Source organism: Saimiri boliviensis, chromosome 12 (assembly GCF_048565385.1).
Source record: "Saimiri boliviensis isolate mSaiBol1 chromosome 12, mSaiBol1.pri, whole genome shotgun sequence".
Lineage (NCBI taxonomy): Eukaryota > Metazoa > Chordata > Mammalia > Primates > Cebidae > Saimiri > Saimiri boliviensis.
In genome coordinates this window covers 49,888,281-49,909,054 of record NC_133460.1, presented here as the reverse complement: position 1 = coordinate 49,909,054, position 20,774 = coordinate 49,888,281, and the positions used below count along the sequence as shown (strand labels likewise).

General features: G+C 45.5%; 1 protein-coding gene across 1 annotated transcript; it reads left to right on the top strand.

Annotated features, from left to right (window-relative positions):
* The first annotated feature begins 13,999 nt into the window (after positions 1-13,999).
* PRF1 (perforin 1) lies at positions 14,000-19,804 on the top strand. The gene is made up of 3 exons (XM_003928633.4): positions 14,000-14,107; positions 15,819-16,361; positions 17,771-19,804. Exons 1-3 carry the CDS (start codon positions 14,070-14,072, stop codon positions 18,897-18,899), a joined length of 1,710 nt encoding a protein of 569 aa, XP_003928682.3. The 5' UTR covers positions 14,000-14,069; the 3' UTR covers positions 18,900-19,804.
* Positions 19,805-20,774: the final 970 nt, after the last annotated feature.

Below are 20,774 nucleotides of genomic sequence, written 5' to 3'. Positions count from 1 at the left end.
ATGGGGAAGAGACAGTCAGATGTGAAAGGAAAGAATTCGTTTGGGATTCTTTCAATAGTGATTTTGATTCATAGCTTGAGGTATTGCTTATTCATAGGTATATGTATTGAGGTTTCTGGGACTCACCCATGGGAATCCACACCCAACACACATTGATCACTTCAGTCTGGAAAGAGATCAGGGAGCTATCAGCCCCTGGATGGTGATGGAAGCCACAGGGATGGATGGGCTGGTTCTGCAGTGAGCACATACAGTGAGAAGAAAAGCTTGACTACAGAATTGAAGTCAGACTGACTCCTAATAGCTTGAGGTCTTGCCCTTTGAGAGAGAGTTTTCTGGTTCCCGGGCTACTCCTCGACCTCCTGGAGCAGGACTCTATCTTCAATTCTCTTTGTACACACCTCTCTAGCCCCTGGTCCCAGGGGTGAGCATCCAGCCTTGAACACATTTTCCCGTAGGAATCCTTCAGCAAGTGACACTTCTAATGATCTGGCCCTGCTCTCCAATATGGATGAATATACAAATTACGTCTCCACTGTGTTTCTTGCTAAACCTGATGCCTGGGTCGTTTTGCTTTTTTTTTTTTTTTTTTTCTCAAAGGTAGGCCGGACTTGAACTCCTGGGCTCACGTAATCCTCCCCCCACCAAAAAAAAAAAAAAAAGATCAATGGGATAGAAATGAGAATCCAGGCCAGGCCTGGTTCATGTCTGTAATCCCAGCACTTTGGGAGACCAGGCAAGCTGATCGCTTGAGGTCAGGAGTTCAAGACCAGCCTGGCCAAAATGGTGAAACCCCATTTCTACTAAAAATATGAAAATTGGCTGAGCGTGATGGCACACTCCTGCAGTCCCAGCTACTCAGGAGGCTGAGGCAGAAGAATCACTTGAAGCTGGGAGACAGAGGTTACAGTGAGCTGAGATCACAACACTGCATTCCAGCCTGAGTAATAAAATAAAAAATGAAATGAGAATCCAGAAATAAACTTTATTGTAAATGTTTAATTTTTTCTGCATATTATAGTATTTTGACATCCTAAAAATCAAATTTAAAATAAAAACAAAGATAAAAATCCCTTTCTAATTGGAAGAGACTGCCTCTCCAACTAGCTAGCCAATTCTAAAAGACAGCAAAGGGCCCTGCCAGGAAGGTGCCTTTTAAATGCAAACCAGCCAATGCAGAGCCACAGCTCCTCGGTATTCTCTGTCACCTGCCAATCCTCCAAGTGCATCTTGTTCTGATATCATAGAGACCCAAATCCACTGCTCCCCTCTGAACTGCGATAGCTCTTCATTGCTAAGCCACACATCCCAACCACCTTTAAGGTTTTATGTCAATGATCTCACTTTTATTTTGATCTTTAATTCTGTGCCAAGCTCTTTAAATACATTGCTACCTCATTTCATCTGCACAGCAGTGCTCTGAGTTAAAAGCATAGTTGGATGGGTCCCATTGTTGGTCTTATTTTACAGATGAGAACACTGCAGTTTAAAGATATAGATACTTGGATACAAGGTATTCAAGTTAGTTGAAAGTGATAGAGCCGGAATTTTGATGAGGCAATCTGACTCCCAGAACTGTAAGTTCAATTATGGTGCCAAAATGTATATGTACAGTAGGCTCCTTTAAGGATGGAGCCTTATTCTATGTGTCTTTGTAGCCCTCTCTATGATCATTAGCACCTGGTGCATAGCATGCATTCATTAAAGATTCCATCCATGAGTGGCATGGTGGGTGAATGCACGCATATGCTGTGCTGGTCAAATGTGTGGGACTATGGGGCCTTCAGAAAAAAACTTTGCTACCTAAAGGCAGATGAAAAAGTCTCAGACACTGTTCAGTTTCTTCCAAGACGTCATTAGTCAGACTCTTACTCAGAACTTCTTTTTTTCCTTTCAGGTTTGTGCTCAGTGAGATGCATTTTCACAAGCCCTTGGCCACTAGTAATCCATCAGAAAACCCCAGCCGTGGTTCAGCATGGCTGGCTGGCCATTCCAAATGGTAGGCAGACCCTCAAAACATTCAGAAAACTCACACCAAATTTTTAAACTGTATAATCTGAGGGCACTGCTCTCACAGAGAAACAGCAGACCTACTGTTCTTTAATAGAAATGTCATAAAATTGGGAGCTCAGGGATGAGTTAGAAATCTAATTTTTCCAGACATTGGAATTTCACTTGAATGTGGATTTACTAGACAGCTGTATGGGCTGGGCTCCTGCAAGAGCACTGGCCTCAAGTCAGAAAACCTAGGTCTGCTCCCTGCTCTGCCACTTGTTGGTTGTATAATGTCAGGCAAGTACTTCTTGCTGGGTCTTGGTTTTTTCATTTAAAAAAATAAAAGGGATAACAATATTCTGCCTATGTCATAACATTGTTAGGTGCAGATGAAATAACATACACAAAACACTTTGCAAACTGTAAAGTCTGTGGCAGACAAAATCAAGAGGGGGGTCATGGAGCCAAATGGGAAGATGGGGGCTGCCATTTCTGAACAGCTATGACAGGTCCCCTCAAGCAAATGAGGGGTGAACCTCAAATCAAAGTTGTTGGAAATCCTCTTTTTGTGCTGCCTAAATTGGGTCAATTTCATATGAAAATGTTGTTGGTATGAATCTGTAACCACCATAGGCTTGTTCATAGCCCTTATCCACCATGGGCTTAGATCTCTGTGCTAGGAGCTGGGCATGGTGGCTAGTGCCTATAATCCCAGCTACTTGGGAGACTGAGGTGGGAGGATCTCTGGAGCCCAGAAGTTTGAGACCAGCCTGGGTGATGACAATGAGACGCCCTCGCAACAACAACAATTTTAAAATATGTTAAAGCAGGAAAAAAAAATTCACTGAATGAAAGAATAAAGGCCAAATGTTACTTAGTAGCCATCCTTAAAAGCTCTCAATTACAAAACCCACTAAGAAGTTTTTTTTTGTTGTTTTTTTTTTGTTTGTTTTCCATTTCTTTCCATTTCCCTCCAGGTCTTTTGGTCCCTCCTAAAGAAACTAAGGAAGCTAGTAATCTGGACTACATTAAAATTGTTCAAACAAGCTCATGAATTCATTAAACATAAGGACTGTTCTGAGGCGCCTCAGCTTGTGTCTCCAATAACTGAGCTGTTCCTGCTCCCCCGAGCCCCAACAGGATGATGTGCAAGGCTGCAGTCAGCGTCCAGGTCTGTCACAGTCCAGGGGAGATTTCACACCAAGAGAACGAATGGCCTCAGGATCGGAGACAGGGAGGGGACTGTTAACATTCTTCAGCCTCTGTTCAGCAGCCTTTGTCAGAGATGTTAAAGTTCTTTCCAAAGCGATGTATTGGTACCAAGTACCAACTCCACCAGGAGACCCTCACCCAGGCGGCACTGAAGGCAATGAGAGGCAGGCAACCCAGATAGAACAACAAAGTGGGTCTATCTGGGGGGCCAGCAGCCTACCGAGCTGAGATCCTCAGGGGCTGACAGCATTCCAGGCTGAAGGCCCCGAGCAGATTCTGATTCATATATTTAGTCTTTCTTAACAGGTGATTATTATTAACAAACAGGTGTTCTGTATTTACTCATAACTCAAAAGTATTCCAAGTAGGCAGCTGTTACCCACTTACCACTAACTGCAAACTAAAAGGTGTCCTCCACAAGGGAGCCAGGATGGCAGGGTAAACTTAAGGTTTCTCAATACTTCCATTATCTAGAAAGACTGAATTAAATACATATATCAAAAATGTACATAATACATATATCAAAAAGCATAAACAAAATTGGAAAAAAGTAAGAGAAATTCTAAGGAGCCAAAAAAAAAGAAGGAAAAACTAGAAGGTAAAGCAGCCCTGAAGCCCTGAGGACATAGGCCTGGCTGGGAAGCCAGGGCCTCAGGCTACAGTGACCACATTTGCAAGAGGAAATAAGGTCAGGCAGGGTTGTGGAATAGGGGAATTGAAGCTGAGAGCATTCCACGTAAAAACCAAAACAAATACTCAAAGGGCTAATAATGTCAATAAAAGGATAGGCTGTAAAAAGGACCTATTTACTGGGAAAGCAAGTCCAGAAAAAAACTTGTTTTGTTCAGTCTCAAAACCGAGTGGAAGGATGGTCTCTCCTTAAATATCATAACCATAGGTCTACCTTCCCATATGCCACTTGTGTGAATCAGAACATGCCAAGGCAAAAAATAAGCATAAATAGGTCTGAGTCAGGAAAACTGGGAGGTGTCTCATCAAAGCACATGCAAATCCACTTTGGAGGAATGTTCTCAAGCCTAAGCTTCGCAGGATTCCCACAGGTAAAGGGCAGCCAAGAATGAGCTCACAATCTAACATTTCAAGCAAAACCCTCAAGAAAGCAATCCACCAAGCAGGAAGATTCAGCTGTATAACAAGATAAAGAATGAGCTATACCAGAGGCTTTATGTGTTGGCATGACTAGATATAAAACCCAAAATGAATATGTTTGCATGTTTAAAATTTGTTAATTTTATAGTCATAAAATTTGGAAAAAGAATGAAACAGACAGTTTACACTTAAAATGAAATCATTTTACATTATAAATTAAAAATTTATAAATTTATTAAAAATTTATAAAAAATTATAAATTTAGTAAAATAAATCATTTACATTATACTAAAAATTAAATCATTAAATGCAAAAATTAACTAAACAAAAATCTAGAAGTTTGACTATATATTTCATAGGTAAGACCGATGGAAAAGAGGCCACTTATGCATTGCTGGTAAGAGTGAAAACTGGTGCTATCTCTATGGAAGCTATTTATAGAAAATTTATTACAAAATTAAACATGCATAAAGTTCTAATCCAGCAATTCAATTCCTGGAAATTTATACACAGATATCTTGCACATGTCCAAAAGGAGATGTATACAAGGTTATTTACTGCAACACTGTCCATTACAGCAAAAGACTATAAATAACCCAAATGGCCATCATTAAAAGAATGTCCCACTAAGTTACAGTTCATCCATGGAATGAAATACTATGCAACAATTTTTAAAAAAAAATAAAAGATTGAGGAAACTACATGCTATAAGGTAAGATTTCCAAACTGCATTAAGTAAAAATAAAGACAAAGTACACAGCAAGATGTATACTATGGTTCCCTTTGTATAAGAAAGGAGGAAAATTAAAAACTATTTTGTGGGAAGTAGTAAAGTTCCTTTTCAAAGTTTCCTTTCTTGTTAAAAAATAAATTGTAAGTGTTAGAAATAATAGTTTGTTTTAAAAACTTTCTTCAAAGCCTTCTTGCTTTTTCTTAATAACTCTTTGTTAAGCCCTATCCTATGTAGCTGTTAGACATGCTCACAGGCACCTAGTACATTCTATGTCCTTGTACTTTAACCAAGATATTTATGTTATTACTTTTCTAGGTCCTTTTACAAGCAACTTTCTGTCCCTTCTTCCTCTTTTTCCTTTTGTTCTCCACTGCCTTTACCTATTCAAGGAAGTTTTAAGTTATTAGCCAATCATGTTCAGTTTTAGATTTTGAGGTCTGGCTCCAACCAATGGAGATCAAACACAGCAGTAAGGACGACCCCAAATGCACAAGGGATAAATATGTCTACTTTTCCTTTGTTCATTGTACACTCATGGCAAGATGGCTAACAGGAGCACACTTTCTGAGATTGCCTTGCTGAGAGATCCTTTGTCTCAGTGCTGATTTTTCTTTGTGGCGCCGAGCATCTGTTTCCAACATATTTATATTAACATTTGCTCTGAAAGTCCACCAAAGAAATTAGGGAAAAAAAAAAAAACTGTGGCACCTGTGGAGGTCAGTTGGACTGGAGCAAATGGGGGAAGAGCCAGAGAAGGATTATTCACTGCATATCTTTCTCTACCACTTTGATTTTTGTATCTTGGTAAGTGTATTACCTAATCTTAAAACCCAAAGGATGAATTACTCATACATCAGACACAATGAAGCCACAATTCACGAATTGAAAAGAACAGGAGAAAAATAATGGCAACTCAGTACAGAAAGACAAAAAGTGGGAAACAAGAAAAAAAGTAGCATGGAAGAGAGAGTGAAAAGGACAGGGAATTTGAAAGTAAGAGAGAATATATCCATGGTGGGGACTAATCAAAACCAATGACATTCAAAAAGGCAAACGGGTGCAGTGACTCATGCCTGTAATCCCAGCACTTTGGGAGGCCGAGGCAGGCAAATCATCTGAGCTCAGGAGTTCAAGACCAGCCTGGACAATATGGTAAAACCCTTTCTCTACTAAAAATACAAAAGTTAGACAGGCCTAATGGCATGTGCCTGTAGTCCCAGCTACTCAGGAGGCTGAGGTGGGAGGATTGCTTGAGCCTGGGAGGCAGAGGTTTCAGTGAGCCAAGATTGTGCCACTGCACTCCAGCCTGGGCAACAGAGCAAGATCCTTTCTCAGAAAAAAAAGTGGGGGGGGGGGGGCAAAAGGTAGAGCAAATAGGGAAATGGAATATACGACACTATATCAGCCAAGATATTTTCCAGAATGTTAAAATATGTGAATCCTCAGACTCAGGAAGCACCACAAATCCCAAACAGAATACATTTAAAGAAGTCATCTCTAGATATGTACTTCATAGTAAAATTTCAGAAAAGCAAAACCAAAAAGATCTTAAAAACAGCCTCCCTCACAAAAAAGACAAATTCTCTATGAAGAATGACAATTAAACAGTAGCAACAGTAAAAGCCAGAAACTGTGGCATAATAACTTAGAATTGCTGAGAGGATTCACCCAGCAATAACTTCAAAGGGTCAACCAGCTAAAATGATAATTCAAGAACAAGAATGATATAGATGGTTCAGACAAGCAGAAATTGAAGAGTATGCACTACCAGAGAGACCCACTGAAAGCATTTCTAAAGGGTGCTTAAAAGAAAAAAGTTATCCCCAAAGAAAGCTAGATCAAAGAACAAATGAGCAAATAAACTGGTAAACATAGGTAAATAGTTGATTCTATCAAGTAATAGTACTAATAAATGATTTAGCAAAGGAAATATGAGATGGAACTAAAACACTAGACAAAAATCACTTTCAGAATACAAAAGGTGATTTTATTATTTTATTTATTTGTTTGTTTGTTTATTTATTTATTTTTTGAGATGGGGTAGAGACAGGGTTTCACCATATTGGACAGACTAGTCCTGAATTCCTCAACTCAGGTAATCCACCCTCCTTGGCCTCCCAAAGTGCTGGGATTACAGGCGTGAGGCACTATGCCCAGCCAAAAGGTGATTTTAGTTAGCAGCATTCTAAGATCTTTGTATCCCTGGAAAGGAGGGAAGTAGTAAAGAATTTCAGACTTTGTTTAGAATGCATGTTAGCATTTTAATGAGTAACCACCAAATAATCAAAAATAGAAGGTGTAAGAGTTAAACTAGTAGAGAGTAAAGAATGTAATTTTTTTTAAGTTCAGTCAATATAAAAGAAGGAAGGAAGGGAGGAAAGAAGGACACAGAAAAAAGCAAGACAATGAACAAATATAAAACATGATGGTGGAAACAAACTCTATTAGAACAGTAATCACAATAAATATACATGGGCTTAACACACAGTTAAACAGATAGTTCCTCAGGCTGGATGACAAAAAATTAAAAAATCCAACTAAACTAACTATGTTAACCAGAGGCCTACCTAAAACGTCAGAGCACAGGAAATTTGAAAGTAAGAGAGAATACATTCATGGTGGGAAATAATCAAAAGAAAGCTGGTACATTTAAAAATGATTAAAATGGTCAATTTCATGTTACATATATTTTCCCACAATTAAGTACAATAGCAAAAAAAATGAAAGTTGGAATAGCTCTATTAAGACATGACCAAATAGACATTTAGGCAAAAAGCATTATTTGGGATAAAAAGAGCCAGTACATAATAATAAAGAGTTCAGTCATGGAAGAAAACACTCTACTAAACCTCTGTTCAGCAAAGCAGCTTCCAAATACACAAAGCAAAAATCGGCAGAACAAAAGGTACAGAGAGAAGCCAAACAGTCTACCTTCATCGCAGAAGATTTCAACATGATTCTCTCAGTAACGGCTGTTTCAAAAGACCACAGATTTGAACACAGAACCCTGCATCCAAAAATTGGCAAATACATATTCTTCTCAAGTACACAGGAACATTTACAAAACTAAACATTTGATAGACCACGGACAAATGTCAACAAACCTTAAAGAATGGATGTCACATAGACAACATCCTCTGACTACAATACAACTATGTTAGAAATTCATAAATAGCATTTAAAATGTGAAAAGCACACTTTTAAATAACTTGCAAGCTGAAGAAGAAATTATAAGGAAATGTAGAAAATATTTTTGAACTAGGGAATTATGAAAATACCACATCCCAAAACTTGAGAGACACAGTTAAGATTCTTAGAAATGTAGAGGCTTAAATGATTACTTAAAGATACATTTACTTACTAAATAAAGAAAAAGAAAGACTGAAAATTAATGAGCTAAGGGTTCAACTCAAGAAGTTAGAAAAAGAACAACAGAAGAAGCCGAAAGAAAAGAGAAAAGGGGCCAGGCATGGTGGCTCACACCTGTAATCTCCACACTTTGGGAGGCTGAGGCAATGGATCACAAGGTCAAGAGTTTGAGACCAGACTGGCCAACATAGTAAAACTCCATCTCTACTAAAAATACAAAAAATTAGCCAGCCATGGTGGCGCACTTCTGTAGTACCAGCTACTTGGGAGGCTGAGGCAGGAGAATCGCTTGATCCTGGGAAGCAGAGGTTGAAGTCAGCCGAGATCACACCATTGCACTGTAGACAGAGTGACAGTGCAAGACTCCATCTCAAAAAAAAGAAAAAGAAAAAAGAAAGAAAAAGGAAAAGGAAGGAAGTGAAAAAAAAAATTTAATGAAATTAACAAAATGGAAAATAACGATACAATAGCAAAAATCAATAAAGCCAAGGGTGGGGTTCTTTAAAAAAATTAATATGTTATGTATAAATCTTTATCAAGACTGATCCATGAAAAAGAGAAAAGCCATACTTTTTAAAATCTTTAATCAAAATAGGGCACCACTACCAACTCAGAAAGATTTGGTTTTTAAGAGAAAGAACCTTGTAAACAACTTCATGCCCACAAGTGTGAAATTATAGTGTGAAGGATTTAGAAAAAAATAACTTGCCAAAACTGATACCAGAAAACAAAACAGAAAACCTAAACAGAGGTATAACTGCTGAAGACACGGACCCAGTAGTTTAAAATCTACCCAATTAGACCAACAGCGTGCCAATCTTCTACAATGCCTTTCACAGAATGGAAAAAGAGGAAAGATTTCTTCAGTTCTTGCGTCTCATTCTATGAGAAAGGGCAAAACAAGAACTGTGGGTAACACTGTTGAGGGCTGAGGGAGAAGAACCTCAAAGTTTCACAAACTTGTGGAGAAAAGGCCCTAAAGAATTGTTGCAGAGTGAAGAAAACAACACCTGTCACTGCATTTTGGATCTTTAATGCATGTACAGTAATTACCATCGAAACACTCGTTTTGTTAAAGGGCTCACTGGATTTCAGGTCACAGCTGTAGTTTACGTGGTAGGTCGTGCACACCAGCAGATGCAATCATGCCCTATCTCCCTCCTGCATTCTACGTCGAGTGCTGCCTTCATCCATTCCTGCGGCTATAGCAAAAGGCCTTAGAGTGGGTAATCTATAAGTAGTAGAACTTTATTGCTCACAGTTCTGGAGGCTGGGAAGTCTAAGATCAAGGTACCAGCAGACTCAGTGTCTGGTGAAGGCTTGCCCTACTCCACAGATGGTACCTTGTGTCCTCACACACAGCAGAAGGGTGGAAAGGCAAAAGGGCCCAATAGACTCCCTCAAGCCCTTTTATAAGGGCACTAATCCCATTCGTGAAGGCAGAATCCTCATGACCTAATTACCTCCTAAAAGCCCCACTTCTTAATACTATTGCATTGAGGATTAAGTTTCAACGTGAATCTTGGAGAGACACAAACATTTCAAGACAGCAAGATTTATGGAACTGTTCTATCTAGAGTAGATATTTTATAACCTAAAAAAATCAAGCCGGGCGCGGTGGCTCGCGCCTGTAATCCCAGCACTTTGGGAGGCTGAGGCGGGTGGATCACGAGGTCAAGAGATCGAGACCACCCCGGTCAACATGGTGAAACCCCGTCTCTACTAAAAATACAAAAAATTAGCTGGGAATGGTGGCACGTGCCTGTAATCCCCAGCTACTCAGGAGGCTGAGGCAGGAAAATTGCCTGAACCCAGGAGGCGGAGGTTGTGGTCAGCCGAGATCGCGCCATTGCACTCCAGCCTGGGTAACAAGAGCGAAACTCCGTCTCAAAAAAAATAAATAAATAAAAACCACATAGGACATCCACGTGAAAAATAATTAAGTTGGGCCACTTTCCATATACAAAAATTAACTCCAAATGCATAAAATGCACCTAAATATGAGAGTTAAAAGTATAAAACTCTTAGAAGAAAACATAGGAATCAATATTCATAATCTTGGATTAGGCAGAAACTTCTTAGATATGATATTAAAAGTATAAGCAACAAAAGAAAAAATAGATAAATTAGACTCCAACAAAAGTAAAACTTTTTTTTTTTTTGCTTTAGACAGTGTCTCAATCTGTCACCTAGGCCAGAGTGAAGTGGTGAGATCTTGGCTCACTGCAGTCTTGCCCTCCCAGGCTCAAGAAATCCTCCCACCTCCTGAGTAGCTTGGACTACAGGCATATGCCACCACTCCCAGCTAATTTTTTTTTTTTTTCAGAGACAGGGTCTTGCCATGTTGCCCAGGCTGCTCTTGAACTCCTGGGCTCAAGCAATCCTCCCACCTCAGTTTCCCAAATAGCTGGAACTATAGGCACATATCACCATGCCTGGCTAATTTTTGAATTTTTGTAGAGACAGTGTTTTGCCACATTGACCATGTTGATCTTGAATTCCTGGACTTAAGCGATCCTCCTGCCTTGGCCTCCCAAAGTGCTGGGATTACAGGTGTGACCCACCATGCCTGGTCAAAGTAAAACATTTTTATACTTCAAGGGAACCCTCAAGAAAGTGAAAAGAAAGACAACTGCGAAAATAAGGGAAAATATTTGCAAATTCTATAACTAGTAAGGGTCTAGATGCCAAAATGTAGACAGAGCTATTATAATTCAACAATAAAAAGACAACCCAGTTCAAAATAGGGGCAAAGGACATGAACAGACATTTCTCCAAAGAAGATGTACAAATGGCCATTAAGCACATGGAAAGATGCTCAACCTCATTAGCCACTGGGGGATCCAAGTCAAACCCACAATGAGGTACAACCTCACAGCCACTAGGTTGGCTATAATCAAGGTTTGGCAAGGAACTAGTGGAACCTTGGTTTGATTTGGAAAGGAGAAATTAGAACTCTCACAAACTGCTAGAGAAATGCAAAATGATGCAATCAGGTTAGAAAACACTTCCTCAAAAAGTTAAACCTAGAGTTACTACGTGTCCCGGCAATTCCACTCCTAGATATATCCCCAAGAGAAATGGAAACATATGTCCACACAGTAACCTGTACACAAATGCTCATAACAGCATTATTCATAACAGCCAAAAAGTAGAAACAGCACAAACATCCATCAACTATGAATGGGTAAGCAAATTGTGGTACGTCCGTACAATCTAATATTATTCAGCCCTGAAACAGACTAAAGCACTGATGCATGCTACAACATGGATGAACCTTGAAAGTATTATGTTAAATGAAACAAGCTAGACACAAACGGCCATATAATCCTATGATTCCTTTTATATGAATTGTCAAAAATGTGAAAATTAACAGAGGCATAAAGTAGATTCATGTCGTGAATAAATGAGAAGTGGTCAGGCGCAGTGGCTCATGCCTGTAATCCCAGCACTTTGGGAGGCCAAGGTGGGTGGATCACTTGCAGGTCAGGAGTTCAAGACCAGCCTGGCCATCATGGTGAAACCCTGTCTCTACCAAAAATAAAAAATAAAAAAAAAAATAGCCAGGTGTGGTGGTGTATGCCTGTAGTTCCAGCTACTGGGGAGGCTGAGGTGGGACAATCCCTTGAACCTGGGAGGCAGAGGTTGCAGTGAGCTGAAATCATGCCACTATACTCCAGCCTGGGTGACAAATCAAGACTTCATCTCAAAAAACAAACGAACAAACAAATGAGAAGTGACCCCCAGGGGGTATAGGCTTTCTTTTTGGAGAGTGATGAAGATGTTCTAAAATTGATTGTGGCAATGGCGATACAACTCTGTGAACATATTAAAAGCCATTAAATCACATACTTGAAATGGGTGAATTATAAGGTATGTGAATTACGTCTCAATAACGTTGTTAAAAAAGAAAATCATATACCATGGTGTCTAGTGATTGAACAAATTAGGCACTTGTTGAACCTTGGGGCTTAATGTGCATTTCAAGTGCATAGTTTCAGAGCGACAGGAGGCCAGTCGTCATCAGTTAAGTGAGCCAAAAACAGTCGCCAACCTCAATGTCATTTCGGCTCTTTAATGGCTCTCCTAACAACCACCAGCATCTCTTGGGCATTAGCCACTTCATAAGCCACTTGAAACCTGCCAAATGCATATTTTGTCACTAGCTGGAAGGATTTTTAGAATTCCAAAGTCCTCTCTTTGATTTTGTAGATGAGGACACTAAGGCTCGGACAAGGGTTTGTTATCTACCCCCATGAGGCATACAGTAAGTTTCTGGTGAAGCGGGATCAGAACCTGTTTAGACCTTGCCTCTCTTTTCCTGCAGATACTTTGCAGGATTTCTATGTCCCTCAAACTGGCTTTCCCATTGCGGTCAGGAATGAAACTCCTCACAGCCTCAGCATCCAAGTCATGCTATGGGTGGAAGCTGGAAAGGGATTAAGAGGCTGCAATTTCTAGAAGAGGGACAGGACATTGCGGAGAAAAGATGGGGCCAGATTCCGAGAAGGCAGCATAAACCCCTGTTCCTGTAAGAGCAGGGACGCAAGCAGGGTCATAAACGCAAGGGATGAGCCCCAGGGTGTGACCCATGAGACATGGTGTCACACGTGGTCTGGAGCCTACAGCTCCTTCTTTCCATCATATACACGGTTATGAGAACAAGTTGTAAGAATACCCTCCCCCCTTACCCAGCCGCCCCCCATCCCAGAAACCATGTGATTCTGCCCCCCAGCCAGTGTCCTGTGAGTGAGTCACTCCACTCATGGAAACCTCACCCGCCCTGACCTCAAGCAAGGCAAAGGGTGCAAAAGGCACGGTCTCTAGTCCCACCAGACCACTCTCACCAGCACCCACAACCGCAGCAGGGCTGGGGCCAGCGTGGAGACCACCGGCCCTCCTCACAAGCAAGGGGCAGGAGCCCCTGCCTGGGGAACATGCTTGGAGTTCGGAGCTGGGCTGGGCTGAGAAGTAGGCTGAGCAGGAAGTGGATGGCAAGGTCAGAGCAGCATCTCTCTTCCCCTGCTCAGGGAGGAGGGAATGGCCACACGCACTGACACTCACCAATGGCCAGGCATGGTTCCAAACAGTTCACAACAACCCCTAAGGTCTACATGACTACTATCCCAATTTTTCAGTGAAGAAACTGAGGTACAGTAAGGCTGAACAACCCTACCAGGCCACCCTCCTGGTGCATAACCGAGCCGGCCAAGCCCCGGCGGCCTGGTACGAAGGCCCACGCTCTCAGCCCCGCCTCTGGGTGCCTCTTACATCCCACACGTGTGATGCTCTGCGTCCGAAGCAGGGAGATGGCCCTGCTGCCCTGTGCGTCAACACCAGGGCTGATTCTCCAAGTCCTCAGCGCCCCGTCCTCCTCCACCTGTGTGCCCTGGGTTCCTGAACCCCAGCAGCTCTGCTTGGCAGATGAGCCCCCCGGCCCTCCTGCTCGTTTCCTGAAGGCTGTCAGGGGGGCCGGATGAGGGTTGAGGACAGGGTGGGTGCTGGTGGGAGGGGAGAGCATAAGGGACCTGTGACCACAGCTGGAGGCGGGGCAGGAAGCAGAAGTGATGTGAGCGGTGGCTGGGGTGAGGAGCTGCAGTGGGCTGCCTGGGGGCTGACACCACCATTCCAGGAGCCTCAGTGGGAGAGAATGTCTGTCTGTAGCCGCTTCTCTATACGGGACTCTAGGTAAGGAGAAGGCAGGGATTTGGGGGCCTGGGGCCCTGGGTGGAGGAGAAGAGCCTGATGGAGCAGGAAGTGCCCTGACCTATGAGACAAGACACCTGGGTCACAATGGTGCCCATCACTAACTCACTGGGCATCCTTGTGCCCACCCTGGGCCTCAGTTTCCTCATGTACGAAATGAAGAGGTAGCGTGCACAGTTTCTAAGGCCCTGCAAGTGCTGACATTAAAGCTTTCTAAGAGAGTTGGGAACAGGCTCTCTAGGAGGGAATACAATGAGAGTCAGGACGAAGGCTGAGGTCCCTGGATTAGGGTTATGACCATGCCCGCCTCCTAGCTGGGATGATCCCAGGGCCTATGAAGATTCCCCTGGCCTCTTCGCCTCCCTGGGGCAAGCCGTGCTGCCTGGAATTCCACCCTTCAAGTCGTGGCTTTGGGCAGGGTATGGAGGCTCCAGCTATAATGGGGGCCCTCCATAGCCTTCTTGTCTAGAATCTGTGGTACCCAAGGGAAAGGCCTTTGGAGAGCTCATTTTGGATAAGTTTGGAGAAAGGAGATTCCAGATCATAAACAGGCCCAGGCGAGGCCCCAGAGATACCTTAAAGTAAGGAAGAACTTTCTAGACAATAGTTGATCATAGTAGGCAATAGGGAAGTCCCTGTCACAACCAAAGGCCACAGAGCTTGGCAGGGAGTGGCAAAGAGGGGAGGGGCAGCAGGAGGGGAGCCGAAGAGCAACCTTCAAGGCCTCTCTAAACAGGAGATCAAAGGGTGTGGTCAGAACAGCACCTTTTGTTTTTTTTGAGACAGTCTCTTACTCTATCACCCAGGCTGGAATGCAATGGCAAGATCTTAGTTCACTCAACCTCTGCCTCCCGGGTTTAAGCGATTCCCATCTCAGCCTCCCGAGTAGCTGAAATTACAGGTGCCACCACTACACCTGGCTGTTTGTATTTTTAGTAGAGATGGGGCTTCACCATGTTGGCCAGGCTGGTCTTGAACTCCTGAACTCAAGTGATCCACCCGCCTTGGCCTCCCAAAGTGCTGGGATTACAGGCTTGAGCCACTGTGTGTGCCCAGGTTGGCAGCTTTCATTCTAGCATTTGGGCCGATGTTCTTCCATAAAGCTCAGAGGGAGGGCTCCAAAGGGAAAGTGGGAAGAATACAGGGAATACAGGACTTCATTTCTCTTCCAGTTCTGTTAAGGGCTCAAGGGAGAGAGGTTAGAGAGTGACAGAGACAGAGAAACAGAGTAAGAGTCAGAGTGGACAAAGGGTGACTTGTTCTGGGGCCAAAAATGACATTTCTCCAGAATGAAAACTTCCTCAGTTCCCTCCCCAAACCTGCTACAGCTACTCTGTCCACTCTTCTGTGGCCAGAGCCCCCTCCCCACCAGCCACAGTTGTGTCTTGGGGACAGAGCCATCCACGTAGATCCCTAACAGACCTTAGGGAAATTCTAGCAAGTTGCTCCCTCGGCTGTGTGACCCTGGGCACAGCTTTTCCCCTCTCTGGGCCGATCTGTACAATGTGGGGGCTGGACCAGGCCTGTAAGGAACACTCCAGCTCTGACATTCATTGAATAATGACTTAAGAGATAGCTCAGCCCCTCACCTTCCCTGTTCCCTGATAATCCATGGCTGTGGGGGAAGAGACCAGTCCTCCCCAATCCCTCCACCCATGGCTTCCCAGAGTCCAAGTGCCCCCTGTCTCTGCAGCTCCATGGCGGCCTGCCTGCTCCTCCTGGGCATCCTTCTGCTGCTGCCTCTGCCCGTTCCTGCCCCCTGCCACACGGCCGCACGCTCAGAGTGCAGGAAGCACCACCACAATTTCGTGCCCGGTGCACGGCTCGCCGGGGAGGGTATGGATGTGACCACCCTCAAGCGCTCACTCTCCTCTCCAGTGGATACACAAAGGTTCCTACGGCCAGACGGCACCTGCACCCTCTGTGTAAATGCCCTGCAGGAGGGCACCCTCCAGATCCTGCCCCTGGCACTCACCAACTGGCAGGCCCAGGGCTCTGGCTGCCAGCGCCATGTAACCAGGGCCAAAGTCAGCTCTACTGAAGCTGTGGCCCAGGATGCAGCTCGCAGCATCCGCAACGACTGGAAGGTCGGGCTGGATGTGACTCCCAAGCCCAGCAGCAACGTGCATGTGTCCGTGGCCGGCTCACACTCACAGGCAGCCAACTTTGCAGCCCAGAAGACCCACGAGGACCAGTACAGCTTCAGCATTGACACAGTGGAGTGTCGCTTCTACAGGTGAGAACTGGGGCTAGCAGGTGGCGGGGCTGGAAAAGTGTGGGAAACTCTGGGTGGTCTGGGAGCCCTGGAAAGGCAGAGTCCTCCAATCAGACTTGGAGGCTGCTTCTACCAGGAAGAAACTGCAATCCTGGATATCTGACTTCAGGTGATTCAGCCCTGTGGCCTCCTCTCATCCATGAGGTCCCAAATCTGGGAGAGCCCAGTGAGACACCAAGCAGAGGGAAAGTGAGTGAGACCACGCCTCAGAGCCCCAGTAGGGTGCCATTTAGGTCTAGTGAGCACTCAACCCTCTCTCTCCTGGGCACACCAGCCTTCCATGGAGTCCTTCTTGGAGAGGGACAGGGGCAGGAGACCTGGCCAGGTCATCCTTCCTCACTGCTGTGTCACCTTGAGCATCTCACTTTTCTCCGAGCCTCAATCGTCCACCCACCCAATACTCGCATCTGCGAGTCTGGGCTGCACTGCTCCGCTACCCTTGTCCCTGGGAGGAGGAAGTCTGGGACCCAGATTCCACATGGGAGAAAGGCACAGTGTTTGTGGGCCAGCCCCAAGTCACCTGCTCTGATTCCTCAGACCTGGAGATCACGTTTCTTCCCCAAAGAGGCAGAGCATGGCCCAAGCTGTCAGGAGCTCAGGCATGTGGGGCCCAATTCTGGGGAGATGGACAGATGAAGGCCATGTGGCTAGGGTCCAAAGTTTGACGGATACCATCAGTGCAGGGTCCTTGCTTTCATGTTCTTTATTTCTTTTTCTTAATGGTTAATGGTAAGAACAGACAAGAGCTTATGATGAAGTCTGCCTAGGTGTGATGACATTCCTCAGTCTTCCTTCCTGTGATTTAAGTTTAACCTTCCCTGGTTAATAAAATTGTAGGAAATGAAAAAAAATATATATATATATATATATATATATCTTTTTATATATATATAATATTTTATATATATATATATATATATATATATATATATATATATATATATATACACACACATAGACAAACAGAGAAAGAGAGAGAGAGAGAGAGAGAGAGAGATGGGGTCTCACTATGTTGGCCAGGCTGGTCTCAAACTCCTGGACTCAAGTGATCCTCCCACCTCAGCCTCCCAAAGCACTGGGATTACAGGCATGAGCCATTGTGCCCGGTCAGAATCACTGCTTTTATAATAAGAAAATTTAAAGGAAAAAAAATGTTATTTTGAAAAGGGAAAGAGAAAATCCCTACACAGAGCCCTGAGGCCCTGGCAGCCCGGCCAGCCCCATGTCACGGTGCTTGTGCCCTGGAGCCGGGCCCCTGGGTTCCAGGCCTAGTGCTGCCCACTTCCGTGTGACCTTGAGCAGTCCTGAAGGAGTTATTGAATGGGGGTAACACTACCCTGAGCCTACCTGAGGTCTCTCTCTTCTGGCAGTTTCCACGTGGTACACATGCCCCCGCTGCACCCTGACTTCAAGAGGGCCCTCGGGAGCCTGCCCCCCCACTTCAACGCTTCCACCCAGCCTGCCTACCTCAGGCTCATCTCTAACTACGGCACCCATTTCACCCGGGCTGTGGAGCTGGGCGGCCGCATCTCGGCCCTCACTGCCCTGTGCACCTGCAAGCTGGCCCTGGAAGGGCTCACGGACGACGAGGTAGGGGACTGCCTGGCCGTCGAGGCCCAGGTCAACATAGGCGGCCGCGGCAGCTCCTCTGCCGAAGCCAAGGCCTGTGAGGAGAAGAAGCAGCAGCACAAGATGACGAACTCCTTCCACCAAGCCTACCGGGAGCGCCATTCCGAAGTGGTTGGCGGTCATCACACCTCCATGACTGACCTGCTGTTCGGGAGCCAGACCGGGCCCGAGCAGTTCTCAGCTTGGGTGAACTCGCTGCCCGGCAGCCCTGGCCTGGTGGACTATACCCTGGAGCCCCTGCACGTGCTGTTGGACAGCCAGGACCCACGGCGGGAGGCGCTGAGGAGGGCCCTGAGTCAGTACCTGATGGACAAGGCTCGCTGGAGGGACTGCAGCCGGCCGTGCCCACCGGGGCAGCAAAAGAGCTCCCGTGACCCGTGCCAGTGCGTGTGCCATGGCTCAGCTGACACCACCCAGGACTGCTGCCCTCGGCAGAGGGGCCTGGCCCGGCTGGAGGTGACCATCATCCAAGCCTGGGGCCTGTGGGGGGACTGGATCACTGCCACGGATGCCTATGTGAAGGTCTTCTTTGGTGGCCAGATGCTGAGGACGAGCACCGTGTGGAACAATAACAACCCTGTGTGGTCAGTGCCGCTGGATTTTGGGGATGTGCTCCTGGCCACAGGGGGGCCCCTGAGGTTGCAGGTCTGGGATCAAGACTTTGGCTGGGATGATGACCTCCTTGGCACCTGTGATCAGATTGCCAAGTCTGGTTCCCATGACGTGAACTGCAACCTGAAACATGGCCACGTGAAATTCCACTATCGTGCCAGGTGCTTGCCGCACCTGGCAGGAGCCACCTGCCTGGAATATGCCCGTCAAAGTCTTCTGGGGGAGCCTCCGGGAAACCGGAGTGGGGCCGTGTGGTGAGAACAGTGAGCTTGGAGAGGACCAGTATGCTCGGACTGAAGGGTTCTCACAGTGGGATCCAGGGCTGTCTTCATATTCCCATTAGACTGAGCCTGTCCAACCTGAGGCCCGCTTGCAGCCCAGGATGGCTTTGAATGAGGCCCAACACAAATTCGCAAACTTTCTAATCTTAAAAAATTATGAGATTCTTTTGCAATTTTTCTTTTAGCTCATCAGCAATCATTAGTGCTAGTGTATTTTATGTGTAGCCTAAGACAATTCTTCTAACATGGCCGAGGGAAGCCAAAAGATTGGACACCTGTGAGACAGAAGGAAAAGGGAGGCCCGGACTGCTTTTCTGGGAGGTGGCTGGGTTTATACACCCATCCCAATCCTCCCTGTCCAAACTGCCTGAGCCCTCCGCCATTCTCAAGCTCTGCAGTCACAACTACATGGACCACAGCTTTAGCCAGGAACTGGGCAGATGGCCAAGAGGCTGTTCCCACCAGGCTGCCCAGGGCTGGTCTTTTAGGACCCTCCCCTTGAACCCTCTGGGGTGTGGCAAAGCCTTCATTGCCTTAGATCAGGCGTCCCCAAACTTTTTACACAGGAGGCCAGTTCACTGTCCCTCAGACCGTTGGAGGGCTGCCACATACTGTGCTCCTCTCACTGACCACCAATGAAAGAGGTGCCCCTTCCTGAAGTGCGGCGGGGGGCCGGATAAATGGCCTCAGGGGGCCGCATGTGGCCCTCGGGCCGTAGTTTGGGGACACCTGCCTTAGATGGAGCCTCTTCAGCCCCAGCTGCTCCGTCTTCTTTGCTCACAATGCCTTGCCCCTCAGACAAATGGAGGCCTGCCCTGACCTGTCTCACCATGTATGTAGCTTGATAAAGGGCCAATAAACATAATGTGATGGTGATCCTCATGGCAGTGTTGTGGCAGAGGAAAACACGGGGCCAAGCAAACCCCAGCGATCAACTGCTACATTAGCAACCCAGAGAAAACAGGCAGGCAGGTAATATAAATAAACTGCTTTTCCACTTCTGTCAGAAACGTGGGGACCCAAAATATTTTACCTTTTCGTAAGTCTCTGACTCTAGAAAGCAGCAGCATAAACGTGGTGAGAAATGGCAATAGGCATTCAGCTCCCAGCTGGAAGACAGTAGGGCGTGGTGAGGACTGTGGTGAACTGGAGTGCATCCTCATGGGTGTGGGGAGGGGCTGCAGGGCTGCTCCAGGCAGACGTTTCACACAGGAACCCAAGCCCATGCTGCCAGATCTAGCTTTTTAACGTCAAATCCCAATTTGACTTCTAACGGTGGCAGTTAATTTCACTTTGTGAAAATAAACCTTTGTGGGCAAACATGGTACGAGCCAAAGAGAACATGCATGTGGGCCATAATTGATCCGGAAACTCTACTTTCAACAGATCCACTGAGCACAAAGCTGAAAAGCTCTCCCCTGTCTCACGATGTCAAGGAAAGGGGCATTGGTTCCAACAAGGTGGGCTCTCTGGGCCTCCTGGACCTTGGATGCAGAAAGACCCAGAGTCTTGGGTTCCAACATAAGATGAAATAGTCCTTGTTTCATGTGCCTGGGACACAGGCATCAGCACACAGTCCCTTGGAGTAGGTGGCAAGATTCCAGGTGGTTTCCAGGACACGGCTGTGCAAGCTGTGCAGAGTCGTTGTCAGAGGGCCCAGAGGAGCGGGCACAGCCCTCCTGACTCTCTTTGAAACTCCCCATAAACTAAGTTCTTTGAAGTTTGTGTGGGACCCATAGGCCCAAATGCCAAGCAGTGACATAACACTAACCATAAGTCCCCAGGTGGGGTAGGAGGGGTGAGCCAGGTCCAAAAGCTTGGGTGAAACTACTGTCACCACGTGTTCCATTCA

What these genes read in the sequence shown, in the direction of transcription:
- PRF1 (XM_003928633.4), top strand. Translation starts at nt 14,070, where the DNA reads ATGTCTGTCTGTAGCCGCTTCTCTATACGGGACTCTAG. An exon ending in TTCTCTATACGGGACTCTAG is followed by an intron (nt 14,108 to 15,818) that starts GTAAGGAGAAGG and finishes CTGTCTCTGCAG; the next exon opens with CTCCATGGCGGCCTGCCTGC. An exon ending in GTGGAGTGTCGCTTCTACAG is followed by an intron (nt 16,362 to 17,770) that starts GTGAGAACTGGG and finishes CTCTTCTGGCAG; the next exon opens with TTTCCACGTGGTACACATGC.